At 32.4% G+C, this 18,881-nt stretch overlaps 8 protein-coding genes across 8 annotated transcripts; 5 read left to right on the forward strand and 3 right to left on the reverse strand.

The window, feature by feature from the left end:
* Window positions 1-2,010: 2,010 nt before the first annotated feature.
* GAS1 (1,3-beta-glucanosyltransferase GAS1) lies at window positions 2,011-3,690 on the forward strand (the record flags this gene model as incomplete). The annotated part of the gene is made up of 1 exon (XM_064860408.1): window positions 2,011-3,690. The coding sequence occupies one exon, from the start codon at window positions 2,011-2,013 to the stop codon at window positions 3,688-3,690; it is 1,680 nt and encodes a 559-aa protein (XP_064717425.1).
* Window positions 3,691-4,341: 651 nt separating this feature from the next.
* PXR1 (telomerase inhibitor) lies at window positions 4,342-5,172 on the reverse strand (the record flags this gene model as incomplete). Its single annotated transcript, XM_064860409.1, has 1 exon — window positions 4,342-5,172. The coding sequence occupies one exon, from the start codon at window positions 5,170-5,172 to the stop codon at window positions 4,342-4,344; it is 831 nt and encodes a 276-aa protein (XP_064717426.1).
* A 1,946-nt stretch (window positions 5,173-7,118) lies between these two features.
* On the forward strand, window positions 7,119-8,003 carry SCW4 (putative family 17 glucosidase; the record flags this gene model as incomplete). The annotated part of the gene is made up of 1 exon (XM_064860410.1): window positions 7,119-8,003. The coding sequence occupies one exon, from the start codon at window positions 7,119-7,121 to the stop codon at window positions 8,001-8,003; it is 885 nt and encodes a 294-aa protein (XP_064717427.1).
* A 442-nt stretch (window positions 8,004-8,445) lies between these two features.
* Window positions 8,446-10,434, reverse strand: CWC22 (U2-type spliceosomal complex subunit CWC22; the record flags this gene model as incomplete). Its single annotated transcript, XM_064860411.1, has 1 exon — window positions 8,446-10,434. One exon carries the CDS (start codon window positions 10,432-10,434, stop codon window positions 8,446-8,448), a length of 1,989 nt encoding a protein of 662 aa, XP_064717428.1.
* A 617-nt stretch (window positions 10,435-11,051) lies between these two features.
* CAB4 (putative pantetheine-phosphate adenylyltransferase) lies at window positions 11,052-12,020 on the forward strand (the record flags this gene model as incomplete). Its single annotated transcript, XM_064860412.1, has 1 exon — window positions 11,052-12,020. One exon carries the CDS (start codon window positions 11,052-11,054, stop codon window positions 12,018-12,020), a length of 969 nt encoding a protein of 322 aa, XP_064717429.1.
* A 643-nt stretch (window positions 12,021-12,663) lies between these two features.
* On the forward strand, window positions 12,664-14,763 carry RNH70 (Rnh70p; the record flags this gene model as incomplete). The annotated part of the gene is made up of 1 exon (XM_064860413.1): window positions 12,664-14,763. The coding sequence occupies one exon, from the start codon at window positions 12,664-12,666 to the stop codon at window positions 14,761-14,763; it is 2,100 nt and encodes a 699-aa protein (XP_064717430.1).
* Window positions 14,764-14,832: 69 nt separating this feature from the next.
* RTT102 (Rtt102p) lies at window positions 14,833-15,717 on the reverse strand (the record flags this gene model as incomplete). Its single annotated transcript, XM_064860414.1, has 1 exon — window positions 14,833-15,717. The coding sequence occupies one exon, from the start codon at window positions 15,715-15,717 to the stop codon at window positions 14,833-14,835; it is 885 nt and encodes a 294-aa protein (XP_064717431.1).
* A 1,217-nt stretch (window positions 15,718-16,934) lies between these two features.
* On the forward strand, window positions 16,935-18,641 carry LCB1 (serine C-palmitoyltransferase LCB1; the record flags this gene model as incomplete). Its single annotated transcript, XM_064860415.1, has 1 exon — window positions 16,935-18,641. One exon carries the CDS (start codon window positions 16,935-16,937, stop codon window positions 18,639-18,641), a length of 1,707 nt encoding a protein of 568 aa, XP_064717432.1.
* Window positions 18,642-18,881: the final 240 nt, after the last annotated feature.

Genomic DNA, 18,881 nt, shown 5'->3' on the forward strand with positions numbered 1-18,881 from the left:
ACCCACATATTTTCTAAAAACATTCCATATCCAGATTTATCGTCGATAACTGGTGGTAACATAGTGAAAAATAAAATACAAGGCACATCCCAACTTAATAATACCTCGCTCACAAGGCAGTTTTTTCCTTTTAATTCTAATACTACACGTCATCATTTAATTACCTTTTATAATAAATTTGAGCTTGAGAAAAGCTATGCGTATATATATATATATATACATGTTTCAAACACTTTAAAAACCTAGTCTGCTCTTCTGCTACTTTCTTTATTCCTCTCTTTTTTCTTTTTCTTATTTTTTTTTTTATCTAGAAAACATATGGAAAAATCGGGGTTTTGTAACTGGTATATTAAAATAGAAGATGGCTAGATAATGAAAGTCCGAATCACTAAAGGATAATCTAAGCCTTCGAGAGTTGTATATATTCCTCGTATCACGTCATTTAACTTTATCGTGAAAAAATAACCATAATAAAAAAAAAAAAAGAAAAAAAAGAAAAAGAAGGGCAAGCAAAATGATCTCATACCAAGCTTTATTTTTAAAACTGATTCTTACTAAAAATAAAAATGATAGTTTTTCATTTTATTACATAGAATACATTTAAAAAATAATCATGGTGGATCAAAAGCGGAGGGTCCTGTGAAAATCTTTCTATAATAAAAAAAAATTCACGCGAAGCTGTAATAGAAGGAGGAGGACCACGTCGTGCAAAAGAAAATATTATCTAATAGTGTTGTGGACTCAATAATAAGACATTTCTTCTCGCCCCCTCCCAGATAAGCAGGAAAAATGTTTGGCGTATTTTTGAGGTCATAAGAATATTTTTAGGCGGTTTTTTTTTTTTTTTTCTTCCACAAAGAACAAGAAAAGACAAAACAAAAAACAGAAAACAAAAAACAAAAACCAACACCAAGCCTATCATTTCCTACGTAACTGTGGTATACAACTACTAGACCTACTTGGATATAGAATAATCCATCCAGCGCGCTGCAAATTTACTGTTTCAACCCTATCGTCGTGTGAAGAAAATCAATAAGTAGACTGATGATCTTCGACAGAAAAAAATCTTGCATATCACGTAATAATCGTTGTTGGCCCTACTATGCAGTTCTTGAAAAATATCTTCCTCCAAAAACAAATCCCACTAACCCTAACGACTCAGCCACCCGCTTTCCGAGCCCTCGCTCTTTCTCTCATCGCCAGCAAGGGACTCTCACTGATATTTTCCCACGAAAAAATAGAAAAGAAAATAAAAATAGAAAAGAAAAAGACATCCAATGGAGAAGTTTCTTTTTCTTCAAAAAGTTTTTCTGGATGAGTCGACACGCCTGACCCAAAGGGGGAAAAGACACGAAAACAAAACAATGGCTGGGCTTTCTCCATTTTGGTTTTCCTTGACGAAGAAAGAAATCGTCATCTTGAATTCTGCTATGTCCCACTTATTTTCTTTTTTTTTTTTTTTTTTTCTTTTCTATTTTTACTTTTCTTGACGCGGTAACAATAACAACAATGGTAATAACAACATGTTTTCTTTTTTTTTTTATTTTTTTTCATTCATAGTTTTCTAAAAAAAAATCTACAACACGTTAGTCGAGCTTGGTTTTTGATTTCGAGATAAATCCATAAACACTTCAAAGAATGACTCGGTATATAAGTAAAAAAAAAAAAAAAGAATATGATTAATCCTTGTGCTTTCCTCCTTTTCGCAGGGAAGGACAGATCCGTTGCCATTTTCTCCTCCAACACTCCTGTATATAAGCTTTTACACCTTTTCTCCTTTTTCTTTTTTCTTGATTCTCAACAGGTAGTTTTCCCTCGCTTCTCTTCACCTACTCTATCCACCCCTTGCCTTTTGATCTATTTCTCGTCTTCTTCTTCCTCTTGTTCCTCCTACTAGAAAGGACTACAGAAAGAAAAAAAATAAAAAGAAAACCTTGTCGAGATTGATCAAGAGCTAAGGTCGATTTTAAACACCTACACACAATAACAAAAATAATAATTAAGAAGAAGATGCTATTTAAGTCCTTCTTAACAGCTGCCGCTGCTACTTTAGCTGCTAACTCAGTAACTGTTGCTGCCGATGAATTACCTGCAATCGAGATTGTTGGTTCGAAGTTCTTCTTTTCCAATAATGGTTCCCAATTCTATATGAGAGGTATCGCCTATCAAGCTGATACAGCTAACGTCACTGGTGGGGCTACCATTAACGATCCATTAGCCGACTACGAAGCTTGTAAAAGAGATATCCCATACTTACAACAACTAGACACCAACGTCATCCGTGTTTACGCTGTTAACACTTCTTTAGATCACACACCATGTATGACTGCATTGAACGATGCAGGTATCTATGTCATTGCTGACTTATCCTCTCCAGATGAATCCATCAACAGAGACGATCCATCCTGGACTGTCGAATTGTTCGATCGTTACAAGTCTGTCGTCGACATGTTTTCCAACTATACAAACGTTCTTGGTTTCTTCGCTGGTAATGAAGTCTCTAATGATCAAACTAACACAGATGCATCTGCTTTCGTCAAGGCTGCCATCAGAGATACTAAACAATACATCAAAGATAAAGGTTACAGAAAAATTCCAGTTGGTTACTCCTCCAATGATGATGAATACACTAGAGTCGCTATGGCTGATTATTTCGCCTGTGGTGATTCTGAAGTAAAAGCCGATTTCTATGGTATCAACATGTACGAATGGTGTGGTAAATCCAACTACGTCTCTTCTGGGTATGCCGACAGAACTGCTGAATTCAGAAACTTGACTGTGCCAGTTTTCTTCTCTGAATACGGTTGTAATAGAGTTACTCCAAGACTATTCACTTCTGTTCAAGCTCTATATGGTCCTAACATGACTAGTGTCTGGTCTGGTGGTATTGTTTATATGTATTTCGAAGAAACTAACAACTACGGTCTAGTTAGTATCGATGATGGTGCCGTCAAAACTTTAGCCGATTTCAACAATTACTCCAAAGAAATTCACAAAATCTCCCCAACTTCTTTGAACACCGCCTCTTACACCCCAACATCAACTTCCTTGGCTTGTCCACCTACTAATTCATACTGGAAGGCTGCTACAAACTTGCCACCAACTCCAAATGAAAGCATCTGTTCTTGTATGAATGACGCTACTGCCTGCCGTGTCTCTGATGATGTCGATAAAAAAGACTATGAAGAATTGTTCAACTATGTTTGTGGTATAATTGACTGTTCAGGTATCTCTGCTAACGGTACCACTGGTAAGTACGGTGCTTACTCATTCTGTTCTTCAAAGCAACAATTAGACTTTGTCTTAAACTTGTACTACCAGAAGAATGGTGCTGCCAGCTCTGACTGTGATTTCTCTGGTTCAGCCACTTTGATGAAGGCCACTACCCAAGGTTCTTGTAAGACCGTTTTGGATGAAATTGGCTCTTTAGGTACTGGTTCTGCTTCTGCTTCTGTTACTTACGCTGCTGGTTCTAGTGGCTCTGTTACTACAACCGGTTCTTCCAAGTCTGGCTCCACTACCAAGGGTAAGTCCTCTTCCAAATCTAATTCCTCTTCATCCTCAGGTACCAGCAGTGCTAGCCGTGGTGCTGCCTCTAGATCTACTGGCAGAGTTAACCCAATCCATGTCATTCTAACCTCTTTAGCTACTGTTTCTTTCATTGCAGGTGTTGGTATCGCTTTAGTGTAATCGATATTTTCTTTTTATTTGTTTTATAAATCTAACAAAAAAAAAAAAAACAATTCTTTACAAAACAAATAAAGTTTATGTTATAAGATATTTCAACAACTAGTAATTATTAGAATGAAATATTAATATTCTGTTCTTAAGACAATTTTGTATAACGTCTTTCTTATTTTTTTTTTTTTAGTTAGTATTAATGTATATATATATATTTATTTGGGTAGGCCACTTTATTATTGGTGATTTAACAATTACAGGATTATATTCAAAAGCGCATAAACGAAAGAGGAACAACTAGGAATGCCTAGTTTGTTTATCATTGGCGCATATCTTTTATCCAAAATGTAACATCTATTGTACCGTTTGTTTGAGATGCTATTTACTTGATCCATCCTATTGTATAACTGTTTACTACTATTTAGCTTCAAAGAATCTTTTATTGTTCTACTTTGATGTTATAATCCAATAAATATGATATTATTATACATAAGAGATAATTTGGATATGCTTTTAAACTAATTACATCACATATCGAGACCAAGACAATATATAGATGTATATAGATGTATATATATTCCACTTATTATAAATTGATCAATTTGTTTAATATTGATTTATTTCCCCAGTAATTCTATAAGCAAGTCACAAATCAACAGATTAATTATCCGTCACCATGAATATCTCATTTAAAGCTTTAGAATCCATTGTAGCTGCCCTTTTTTGTCTAATCCATTTAGAACGCACAGATAACCTTGTCGTAACAGCATGAGGAACATTAGATGCAGTTTCAGTAGATTCCAACCTAATTGCCTTCTTCTTGTCCTTCTTGTCCTTCTTATCCTTCTTGTCTTTCTTATCTTTCGTATCCTTTTCCTTCTTTTCCTTCCTATCTTTTTTACTTTTCTTCTCTTTCTTTTCTTTTTTCTTATCTTTACTATGTTTCTCCTTCTTTGATCTCTTTACTTTTTTCTTCTTAGGTTCACTCTCACTCTCACTCTCACTTTCATCATCATCGTCACTACTTCTATCTCTTTTCTTTTCCATATTAGCATAACTCTTCAATTTCCTTGTCTTTGGATCCCATGTACTAGAAAGAACTTCACCTTTAACGAAATGTATCCCCCACTTCCCATTAAGTATTTTTTCTTTCCTTTGAATTTCCAATTCATTGCTAATTTCCTCTTCTTTGCCGTTCAATCTACCTAAAATTCTTTGGAAAACATCTAATCCAGCACACTCACCATTATCGAATTCATCTTTCCTTTGTTGTCGTTTAATTTTTGCACCAAGTCCCAGATTATCATCTTTAATATGGACTTTAATATGAGACGTATGAGAATGATGGGGTCTCATACCAAGACCCATCCCTGGCTTCCAGCCGAATTTTTCTAATTGTTGATGACCAAACCTTGAGGTATCATTACTCCATGCTGTATTTCTTGGATCTAATCCAAACCTTTGTTTTGTCCTTGTGGCAGCCAAACCCATTATATCTATATAAACCTATAGTATAAATTTTTATTTATCACTTACTAATTTGTGTATTATTACTGAGTCCTTGACTGTTAACTCCTATTGATTGATAAACTAGTCCCTTTTTTGTTTATCTTTTATGGAGAACATCACCTTCACTGCTTATTAGTACCATCTTTTTGTCACTATGTAATTTTACCTCATCGCAAAAGAGAGAAAAATTTTTTTTTTCCTTCTTTCCTCTACATGTTATATGTAATTGAATTAGATATTAGTAGAAAAAAAATAAATACAAGGAGGAGGGCCCTTTAGAGAATAATCACCGATTTTTAAGTAATAAGAGAGATATGTGGGTAATATACGTCTATACGGTAGATTATAACATTAAAATGATGATCCAGAAACCATTGCAATAGGATTGTAACATAGATATGTCTCTTTTTTAGCCAAAAAAAAGGAAAAAAAGATATCATCTTATCTTCAAGCAGTATTTTTCAAGATGGTTATATAACATAACAGCAACAACAACAAAATAAAAAAAATTAGAATAATAAAAAACAATATGTCAAATAGAATCCACTGAAACAAATCCTGTCAAGTAATGAAGCGAAAAAGAAAAGGAAAGTGATACTAGGGGTCTTCAGAGAACCCCTGTGAAAGATTTATATACGATTTGTATGATGTGTAGGAGCTAATCACAAACTGTATTGATATATAATCATTGGTTACTTGATAACATGTAGTAAAATATAACAACCTGAATTATCCATTGATCATATCTGGGTTTGTTATCTTTACATATCACCTCATTGAAGATATATCTATACACACGCAAACCTTCCCCCTCACTTTTTTCTTGTCTTCACATTTTCTTTTTTTATTTTATATTTTAATATTATTTTATTTTTCCCTGGACCCTAATCCGTACAACCAATTTGAAACAGAATATGCAAAACACAAAGGTACCAACCCTATACAAAGACTTCATAATCCTAAAGCTGTGATACAAATCTCACCGCTTTGGGCTAGATCTAGTACCTACCTTTCTCGACTAGTGCCCCACTTCTCCCTTTTTAGACATCATTTACCTGAAATGGAATATTTGATAACAACATAAACATGAAATTTTAAGAGTGAACAATAGACCGCCTCTAATTAAAAACAGATCCATTTTCCTAAAATGGAGATAATACGAAGTTCGAGAAAAAACAAAAAAACAAATAAAGCAAACACAATAAAGAGAAAAAAAGTAGATGAACAGATTCTTTTTGTTTTTCTCTGCTGTCTATTGTTATCTCCTCTTTACTAAATTCTTGTTTGGGTAATATCGTTTGTTTAACTTATTGTTTTGCTTAAGACCGTCACAATTTTTTTTTCTTTGTTTATTATGTAGATTTTCTGGAAGAGTCCTATCTGTCGTTAAATTTAATTGAAGTTGAATAAAACTAAATGCAAGTCGACTCAACTAATCGAGTCTTTCTTTGTTTCTGCCATTATTGTTCAAACATCCCTTCCTAATTCTGTTTATACACACACACACACACACATATATATATATATACTTCTACTAGATTTTATAGCCTGTTATTGCAATAGTCTTAAGACTTATTCATCAATTCTCATTTCCTCCTCCCTCTTTCTTTGTTGTTTTGATCTTTGTTTATTCCTGAATTTTCTTTATGCATCCCCCACCTAAGTCAATAAACACTATTCGGGACTCAAAAAAAATCCAACTATCAGGTCACTCGTTTGATAAACTTGAATATTTATAAGATCCAACTAATTTATTATATTAAAAAAAAGAAATAACTATCAGTTTTCTAATATTAATAAATCAGATCTATTTAAAAAAAAGTTCATTCCTTTTCACTTATATATTATAACATTTCCCAAATAGAACAAACAAATAAAACATCATTAGATTCATTCATTTCAACCCCATCTTTCTATACTTTTAAATAATGAAATTCTCTAACTTGCTCATCACCTCTTCCATCTTAACCTCAGCTTTCGCTGCTCCATTAGGTCATGAACATAAGTACAGACGTGACGTCGATGTCCAAACTTTAAATGAAAATGTCATTAAGGGTATTACTTATTCTCCTTACAACGCCGATGGTACCTGTAAGACTGCAGAACAAGTTGCCTCTGACTTAGCCAATATGAAGGATTATCCAAATATTAGATTGTATGGTGTCGATTGTTCTCAAGTCGAAAACGTTTTGAAAGCCAAACAAAAGAACCAAAAATTGTTCTTAGGTATTTACTTCATGGATCAAATTGAGCAAGGTGTTCAAACCATCAAGAACGCTGTCGAACAATTCGGTTCTTGGGACGATGTTATCACTGTTTCTATTGGTAACGAATTAGTCAACAGTAACCAAGCTACTCCAGCACAAATTGGCCAATATGTTGCTACTGGTAGAGCTGCTTTACAAGCTGCCGGTTACACTGGTCCAGTTGTCTTCGTTGATACTTTCATTGCCGTCATTAACAACCCAGAACTATGTCAATACTCTGATTACATGGCTGTTAATGCTCATGCTTACTTTGATCAACATACAGCTGCTGAAGATTCTGGTAAGTGGTTATTACAACAAATTCAAAGAGTCTGGGGTGCTTGTGACGGTAAAAAAGACGTTCTTATTGCTGAATCTGGTTGGCCATCTAAGGGTCAAACTTACGGTATTGCTGTCCCATCTAAAGCTAACCAAAAACTTGCTGTCGACTCTATCATCTCTGTTTGTGGTTCTGACACTTTCTTATACAATGCCTACAACGATTACTGGAAAGCCGATGGTAACTTAGGTGTTGAAAAATACTGGGGTATTTTATCTGATGAATAAATACCGTAAGATGTTATTTTGTTTTAGATACCCTTGATTATTTTTATTCTCACCTCTTTTATTTTCACCTTTTACGTTCTTTCTTCGATTCTTCGATTCCTTTTTTTTAGTTCTTTTTAACTGATACCCAAAATGATAAAATACAGACATATTTGTTAGTAGTTACATCCAATTTTATCATTCTCCATTTTATATATAACATATTAACTTCTTTTTTTTTTTCCTTTTTTTTTTTTGATTTTTGAAGTTCTTCTGTTTTGATACTAATACCTGATTGTCTCATCTATAATGCACATTTAGATATATAATAGTCTAGTTACTATCTCTTTATGTTTTCTGCTTTTCAATTATATATATATATATTAGTTAAGACATTTAATACATAGGAATATCTGAGAAAATCATCATTTCCATCTATCTCTAAACAAGTATATTACTTAAACTAATTATTATATCGACTTTGTCTATTGATTGGTCCTCTTTGTCTACCTTGAGGTGAATTTCTATAGCCATTATTTAAAGAGTTGTCTCGATATTTACGCTGAAATCTAGAATTTCTTTTATTCGTTGCAGGAATCTCGGTATATCTTCTTCTCCTTGGCGAAGGTGACAATGATCGTTGCCATTGCCTTTCTCTAGGTGGTGTTACCGACCTTTCTCTAAGATTATTTCTTCTATGTCTTGGCGGAGTTACCGATCTTCTTTGATTTCTTGCTCTTGAAGAAAATCTATTGAATCTACTTCTCCTGTCTTCTTTTTCTTCTTCATGTACTTCTTTGTACCCTTCCTCCTCATTTTCTTGCTGCTGGTGCTGCCTTTCCATTTCCTCATTTTCCAATTCTTCTAATCTAGTACGCATCTTGTCAGTTAATATACCCAATCCAATAGCAGTGAAATAATTTATCGAATACCGTATGTTGTCCATGTCATCATTGGGAAACATCCCAGTAATAAAAGGCTGAATATAATCCTCATTTAGTCTCTCTTTCAATTCATCAATAGCTAAATCAGCCACCAATTCTTGGAACACAAATTTAATAAAGATTCTGCTTGGTGCAGTACTTTCAATAGAATTAATTTTGACTATTTCAAACAACTCAAATCCAATATAATCAGTAGCAAATAAATGACCCCAAAATTTACCAATAATCCTTAATTGTTCAGGTTGAAATGTATCTAATTGCTGAAAATTTTCTTTAAAGATCCTATAAAATGCAGGTTTCCAAGCCTTGTGACTGTTCAACAATCTTTCTGCTATAATACCATAAAATTTAGAGTATGTAGCTTCTTGAATACTTGTTTTAATAATAATATCTACAATATTAAATTTTAAATCATCTGGTGTTCTACGTTTCAATATTTTGTGTGCTGCTTCATCACCTGACAATGAACTCTTTAAAATAAGATATATCTCCTTCTTAAACTGTATATCAACCGAGTTAGTCATATCTACTACTTTCTTCTCATTGTGATCAGTCTGTGCATTTTCATTTGAAGCTAAGTCAGTATGACTATCTTGAACTTCCTCTTCAACCACTTCTTCAATTTGACTGAACTTTGGATCATTTATTATATTTTTTATAACACCCCATTGCTGATCGACTTCTTCCAAGTTATCATTATATACAAACTCACCAAAAGTGTCATCTGGTTCTCTTAACTCTTTACTTATAATGAAATTAATAGGTTCAGGCAAACAAGGCAACATTCCAAGATTATATTTAGGTAATAAAGGATCACAAACATCAATATAGCCATCATTTTTCAATTTCAATAAATATTTAAACTCCTTTGAAATTTTAGTATCTTGATTTATAATACTAGAGGATTGTACCAATTTCTCAAAGATAGTATCATGAATCCTTTGATTCTTTTCATTCAATTTTTTACCACATAATCCTATAACTCGAATTATACCCATTATACTCAATTTATTATTATTATTATTATTACCATCATCATTTTGCATATTTTCTTTTATATTTTTCTTAGTCAATACCTGTAAGACTTGTAAAATGAGTAATTCTGAACATATATCATAATTGTATAAATCTGCAATCAAGGGTAGAATTTCCAAAGTCTCTATCAAATGATTATTTTGGAAACATTCAATAAAAGTAAATATTATTTGTTTCGTTAGATTAAGATTAAAATCCTCTAAAAAGTACCCTAATCTCTTAGCCAACCCACATATTAAATTTGATGATAACCCAAATTGACTTTTATAACAAAGTATAAATCTAATCAACAAATTCTGCGTCCATATAACATTTACTTGATCAACCATCGTTTGAAACAGTTCATCGATATTTGCATCATTCAATTGTTCAATCGTCTCTTCTAATAAAGTTTCACACTGCATCCATTTTTGATGTTGTTTCTCTTCTAGTTCTGTGTTTACCTCTACCTTCACTTCTACTTCTTTACTCATTCTTATAAATGTCTATCTACCTATTTACCTATCTCCCTGTCTAACTGTTTATGTGTCCAACTATTATCTTATAAAAATAACTGAGAAGGATTGGAATATGAACACAAACTCACACCACAAACTTTATCAAAACAACTATTTTATTCTAGTTTCTACTTCACATTCCAACTACAAATTATAGATATACTACACGAGTCACAATACCTTCCACCTCATCTCCTCTTCTCTCCTCTCATCCCATCTTGTAGAGGTTAACCAATTAGTCAAAAAAAAAAAAATAATCTCATCTCCCTCCCCTCATCACCAACAACTTCGCCCTTCCAAAGTCTTGAAATTTTTCACTCAAAACCCAAATGTAGGATAAGAATAGAGGAAGAATAGAGTGACATATACACCGTAAATAGATGAGGGTACCGGTAAAGGAAAATAGTTGAACTCATTATTTGTAATCGGATCATCTTATAGACAATTTTATCAGATTGCAGGTAGACTTATTAGTGGTTTACTCTGATTATAAGTGTATTCATTACTAAAATAATAATAACAATAATAAAAGAGGTTTCTGGCACGGGATAAAGGGAACAAACGTCAGCATCACACTATATTATAAAATTTCTATGGTACGTATTGGTTTTGTATTGGATCATATCAGTGGATCAGATATCAATTGGCTGTTTGAAACAATTGATGAGGTGTTATCAAGAGACAATCACAGTTTAGAAGAATTATTAAGACAAGATTATCGGACAGAAAACCCAAATCATGCTATTGATATCCTACTATTAATTAATATTAAAAACACTTACCATTTAGATGATCTATTAGGTAAAATATATAGTAACGTTAGAGATATTCTTATGCAGAGAGACCTGACTTTATTACCTTTAAATGTGCTATTAGGCAATTTCAACAAACAAGATTTATATTGGGACCACATATTTCTGTTAGATCCATCAATACTAAATAACTACGATATCCAGTTTGGTACACTTGAGAAAATAATACATTCCTCTTTAAAGATGGATGATAGTAATAGCATTAACAACAATAACACCCAGGCAAGTACTATAGATCAATATTCAAAGAATCCAAACCAGTCAGTAGATCAAGATAGATATAAAATGACAGCTGTTGGTGGTACATTTGATCACATACATGATGGACATAAGATTCTGTTGACTATGGCTGCATTCTTGACTTCAAAGAGACTGATTATTGGATTGACAGATGAAGAATTGTTAGTCAATAAAAAATTCAAAGAGTGCATGGAATCTTTTAGTAAACGAGAAGATAATGTACTCGAGTTTTTACACATTTTAAAACCACAATTATTAGTTGACATTATCCCACTACATGACGTGTGCGGACCCACCGGAACTGTACCGGAGATTGAATGTCTAATAGTCAGTAGAGAGACCGTAAAGGGTGGGGAGATTGTTAATAGGACTCGTCGGGAACGTGGATTTAATGAGTTAAAAATTATAGTAGTCAATGTCTTAGGTGGTGATGAGAGAGATGGTTGGAAAGAGAAATTGAGTAGTACGGAGATTAGAAAAATTCTATCAACACAGGCTTCGACTAAATAAAAACTTAGCATTGTGCTATGATCCTCCATACACTTTATCATCATTATCATTTGTTTTATGCCCGTATATATATATATATGTATATATATATGTATTAATCAGCAATGAAAAATCGTATGACCGCAAAGTTTCTATATACATTTATTGGTGAGCATCAACTTTTAGATGCTTATCAACAATACACATACATACTATGCAACAGATAGTTCAATTAACACCTTTCACTAGTGACATCCACACCATACCAAACCAACGAACTGTATTAACTTAACTTTTCTCAGAACATAGAGCACAGAGAGTTTTTTTTCTTGGCATCTTCTATTTGTGAATTGAACAAACTGAAAAAAATTGAAAAAGTTGCAAATTTATAAAATATACGCAGAATCTATTTATTTATATATATATTTATTTATGTGTATATCATCATAGAATATTTTAGGGCATTAAAACATCAATGTATGCCTATTGTCTATCTACTGAACTGAGGATGATATTTGCATTATAAAAGTATTGTACAAAAACCCTCCACCTCCCGTTATCATAGCATCTTCCATTTGTTAATAACTAAGATTATTTAAGGCAACGCAAACCAAATAGATAAAATTAAGTCAAGAAAGAAGAAAACAATAAAGCACAAAAGAATATGATCGATCCAACCTCCCCAAATGTTTCGCCTAAAAAATCCTCAGAGTTATCATTACCTTCACAAGATTTAAACCTTAATATTAATAAACCGCAATCTGTAAGAAATGAAGTTGCCAGATTAAATATTAATGAGACTGATAATGTTAAAACGGATATAGTGAATTCTTTGAATTCCAGCCTTCAAACTATTCCATATCCTACCACCACCAGTAGTAGTAATCATGTGAAAAGAAGAAGATCCAGTGCCACTTTAAGTAGTAACCAATTACTAAATTTAAATTCAACAAATCAATCTAATGAGGATCAATTAGAACAAAACAGTGTTACCTTAGGTAAAATTGCAAAAAAGAAGAAAAGAAATTCTTCCGATAGGCCATTTGACATTAAAATTCTAGATAAATTTTTCTATTATGAGGAACCTAACAAGAATCATACTAATAAAAAAACAGACCATGACAATGTAAATAACTTAAAACAAAATATTAAGAAAAAATATCGTATTTCAATTAAAGATATAAGAGACCTAATTTTATTTTTAATGTATGGTACCAATAACTCCCCGCAATGGGTAAATATATCAAACAGAAGCTCTCTAACGAAACTTGTAGTTTTATTTATCCCGGGACTAGAACCACAAGATTATAATTTACCTGTTGGCTCTTCATTTTTTCTAAATAGTGGTAAATTAAGAAAACAGAAGTTACAATATTCAAGGTTAACAACTGATATTGCAAAATCACAAACTTTTACACATTTTGAAAATACTGCAGTCTGTGCACCTGGCTCAAGATTATCATTATTTTCTGCATATAATACTTTTGTTAATGTTGGCTTAACGAAGAATGAAAAGATTGCCTTAAAAAATGAATTGTCTAAGAAGAAAGTCACTGTTTATGATCTTTTGTTGCCATTATCTAAGTTATTGGAAAATAATTATCCGATTCATGTTGATACCCCTAATATTAGTGACGACTATAAAACAAAACTAATTGAAATCCAAAGGAATGAAGAGTCATCAAGCATATGGGTTGATACAAAACCAAGTCTCGATGATAGTGAATCACATATCTATGGGCTAGATTGTGAAATGTGTATGTCAGAAACTGGATTTGTAGTAACTCGTGTCAGTTTAGTAAATTTCCAAAATGAGACAATCTATGATGAATTAGTGAAACCTGACGTTCCTATAACTGATTATTTGACTAAATATAGTGGTATCACCAAAGAAAAATTGGATCCAGTGACCAGATCTTTAAAAGATGTCCAACAGGATATTATAAACCTCATAAGTAGCAATGATATCCTTGTAGGTCATTCACTACAAAGTGATTTAAATGTTCTAAAATTGAGACACCCAAAGATAATAGACACTGCAATAATCTATGATCATAAAGCAGGTCCACCGTTCAAACCATCTTTAAAATTTTTAGTCTCTGAATATCTAAACTACAGTATTCAAGAAGATGTAAATAATGGTCATAATTCTATTGAAGATGCGAAGGCATGCATCAATTTATTAAAATCTAAAATTTTACATGGGATGGCATTTGGTAAATCCGTTGATACAGAGAATTTGTTTGAAAGATTAGCCAAAAAATCATATAAAAGAGCAATTTTATTAAATGATTCTGTTGTCACAAATGTATCATCTGCTGATTCCAATTATATATCATGTGTGCGCTGTCAATCAGACAAAGAAATCATGGAAAATATTATATCGCAATCAGAAAAATATGATTTATTTGTCGGTAGATTAAGAGACTTAGAATTTGTCAGACAATATTCCACGCCGTCATTACTCTCAATGAGACAAGTACCTTCTATTGAAGACAATGGAGAAACAAATATTGAAGATGTGATAATAGATAATTTTTTAAAGGAATTAGATTCACTATACAACAATTTACCATCGAATTCTTTAATAGTTTTATTAAGTGGCAGTGGAGATACTAAGAATTGGACAAGGTTAATGAATGAATTAAATAAATGTGATACAAAAGAGGAAAAGATGAAAAAAAGAGAATCTTTAGAGAATGACATTGAAAAATCTGTTGTTAAGGCAAGAGATGGTGTGGCTACTTTTATAGTCAAGAATTAGTTATATTGTAACCAATAGCATATGTATTCTGATGTATCTTTGTATCTTTTTCTTATATATATATACATTCTATTTCATTTCAATATCACCTTCTTTATCTGTCTTTACAGAATTATCAATTGTTGTTTTTACATTATCTGATGATTCTGCAGACTGTGTTTCATTTGTCATTGCATTAGAAGCTTGCACTGGTGATGTTTCCTTTACATCATTTGATGTCTCACGGTCACTTGGAATAATGTTGTCTGCTAATTGTTTATTTGAATCATTTTGTTTATCTGCTTTATTGTCATTATCATCTGTAATCTCACTGTTTTCATCAGATTTATTAGTGTTAGTGTTAGTGTTAGTGTCAGTAGTGTTAGTAGTGATTATTTTATTACTATCTGTACTACTTGATAATCCTGGGATAGAACCTGCATTTGTAACAGCACCTCTAATATCCTTTTCAGTTAAGCCATCTTCCTTGACTCTTTTGTTTTTCTCTAAAGCAATCATTCTTTGATCTTTACCATCGATTAGTCTTTGTGCTCTATCATACTTATTTAAATCCAATGCTTTCAAAGTATTATTTTCTTCAAAGTTAAATATTTCGAAGTCACTATTTGCTGATTTCAACCAAGTCTTCAAACCAAATGGATATTTGTCGACTGAACCATCTTCCATATTCCCAGTACTATGATGCTGCTGCTTTTGCTGGACGATACTATCGGCTAACGACAGATTTGAATTTGATTTATTTAAATTTGTTCTTGACCCATCATGGTCTTTGACTCCAAAGAACAAGTCACTTGCAGATTGAATATTATTATCATTATTATTGGTGTTATTATTGCTGCTATTATTATTAGTTGGTTTTATTGGTTGATACCAATCAAAAGTCCAGTGTATCTCATTATCAAGAGGAACACCAAACTTACCTGATTGATTGATTTCATTAATTAATGTATTCATAATATTTTAATGCTTAAAATCTGTGACCAAGGAGAGCTTTTCCACTGCTATTTCCACTTTCACTTTCGATTGTACTGTTTACATATATACCACTGAATACTTTGGTAGTACCAGCACCTCGAACAACTCACTTGTACTGATATTTTAGGAGCAAGAGTTACTTTATCTTAAAGAATTGAAAAGATACCCACAGCTTTCAAAACAGAGGTTCATCCAACCAGACCTTTAACGCTGTACATCCATACACCCAGAATACCACACTATGGAGAAATCGTTATAGAGTTCTTTCCCTCTGTCTCTGCTTTTGTTTCTGCCTCTTTGCCTTCTCTCAGAAAGAAGAACCAACCCATGGTAAATGTAAGTGTGTAATGGCATTGTATATACATATTAGTAGCGAAGATAATAGATAATAAACCATTGAAGTTATCGTGTACTTCTATATAGTAAATAGAAAGAAAGAAAAAATTAGCTTTACCACTAAATTGAGGGATTCTCACATTTATTTAATGGCACCTAGTTAGTTACAGTGTCCACGTGACCAATAATTTCTTTCTTGAGGAAAATATGTATTTGCCCCAATTAGCTAGTTACTTGCTCTTTGGAAATTTGGAAAAAAATGGCAAAGTTTCATGTAAACCCTAATTACAATGCACCATTAAAGGAAAATAATTTTTTTTTCTTTTTTCCAATTTTTCTGTTTTCGTTTCTTTTTTTTTCTTTTTTCTTTTCTTTTCTTTTCTTTTTGTATTAACGACGAAGAAAGAGACACAATCAAAATGAATGAGAGAAAATGAGTGGATTAAAAAAGTTTTGAAACAGAGCTTGTCTAGGAATCTCTCATTCATTTTGAGTTCGTAACTCAGAACCATCTCTCCACCTTTCCGTCTCTGTCCGCCTTCGATACTTTAACTCTACCTTTACTATTCCTCTTAATAACCTATATAATCCACAACACTTTAATTGAGTACCCAAAGACACATTCTAACAATACTCTATTTTTATTTTTCATCTATCCAATCATTCCATCATTCATTTGCTTACTTATTCATCACAACACACACACATACACACATATACCAAGTCTTTTTCTCCTCCTATCTCTCGCTCATTTCTTCTTTAGTTTTTTCATACCTTTTCATTGTCAATAGGTATTGAAACATTGAAGATTTCAGGATTACTATTTTCTCACTACTTGTAAAAAAAAAAAAAACAAAAAGATGAACACAGCTACAAATGATACCATAACTGGTGCATCTGTTCTCCCCACCTCAATACCAATCCCATCTTTTATCGTCACTACTTACTCTTATATATGGTACTGTTTTAATGTTCTTTTAATAAAAGTTCCTGGTGGTCACTATGTAGTTGACTATGTTAAAAAATCCATTAACGATGATCCATACAGAACCATGATTGAAATCAGTTTGATCTTATATGGTATTTACTATTATCTATCAAAACCACAAAAAAAGAAAAGTCTAAGATCTAATAAACCCGATTTAAGTGAACAGGAAATTGAGCTATTGATTGAAGAATGGGTTCCAGAACCTTTAGTCAATGATAGTCCATTGGATATGAAAAAACAAGGTTGGAGACTCGAGAAGATTCCGATCGTACTAGATGGTGGTATTCGCAGCCATATTAAAGTGTCTCGTAACAATGATAATGAAATCTATGACAACGTTTTAAATTTATCTTCAAACAATTTTTTAAACATTTGTAATTCAGAAAGAGTTATCAATAAAGTCAAGGAGACTATTAAAAATTACGGTGTTGGTGCATGTGGTCCTGCAGGGTTTTATGGGAATCAAGATGTGCATTATAATTTAGAATACACATTATCTAGATTCTTTGGCACTGAATCTGCTGTTTTATACGGTCAAGATTTCTGTGTGGCACCTTCTGTCTTATCTGCTTTTACAAAACGTGGTGATGTCATTGTAGCTGATGATCAAATCTCTTTGTCTATACAAAATGCTTTGCAGTTAAGTAGATCCACTGTCTACTATTTTGAACATAATAATATGGAGTCTTTAGATAAGTTATTATCTGAATTGAATGCAGCTGAAGCTCGTGAAAATTTACCTGCTATTCCACGTAAGTTTATTGTCACAGAGGGTATTTTCCACAACAGTGGTGATATTGCGCCATTACCTGATTTGGTCAAATTGAAATTGAAACATAAATTCAGACTATTTGTTGATGAGACTTTCTCCATTGGTGTACTTGGTTCTCATGGTCGTGGTTTGCCAGAATACTTCGGTTTAAAAAGAGCAGATTCTATTGATGTCACTATTGGTAGTATGGCTACAGCTTTTGGTTCCTCTGGTGGGTTTACCCTCGGTGACCATGTTATGGCTTACCATCAAAGAATAGGTTCTAATGCATATTGTTTCTCTGCCTCCTTACCTGCATACACTGTAGCTTCGGCTAGTGAGATTATTGATATTATGGAAAATGATAACTCTGAAGTCACTAAATTACATAGATTATCTGAAATCCTTCACAATACAATGACTAGTGACAATGAAAATAATGATTTAAATAAATATGTCGTTATCAAATCCCACAAGGATTCACCTGTTTTACATTTAGAATTGACTGCCCAATTCAGGTACAATAAATTCCATTACACAAAAGATGAACTATACGATACTGTTTCTAATTTACAGAAGAAATGCTCCTCACATATCATATTTGATCCGTATGAAAATGAGGAAAAATTCTTACAAGCCATTGTGGATGAAGTATTGACCAAATATAATATCTTAATAACCAGAAACACTTTCTTGGTGAAACATGAAACTTTACCAATTGTTCCTAGTCTAAAAATATCTTGTACTTCAGAAATTAGTGAAGAAGAATTAAGTCATGCAGTAAAACAGATAAAAGAGACAATCTTAAGACTTTGTTCATCATTATAATATAGATCTACCCATATATCTTGAACATAAAACATTAGAAATATACAAAATGAACATGTAGTTATATATATATATATATATATATGTATATATTTATTAATTTTCGTTTGTTTTTGTATATACTTTTCTATATCTAAAGTAAGGATATATTATAACTTTACATGAACATTCTTTCTTTCAATGTTTATCTTATTTTATTTACTATTACATATTATTTGATATGTTTTGGAATAAGAGAAA

Source organism: Arxiozyma heterogenica, assembly GCF_036370985.1.
Source record: "Arxiozyma heterogenica strain weizmannii chromosome Unknown scaffold_5, whole genome shotgun sequence".
Classification (NCBI taxonomy): Eukaryota; Fungi; Ascomycota; class Saccharomycetes; order Saccharomycetales; family Saccharomycetaceae; genus Arxiozyma; species Arxiozyma heterogenica.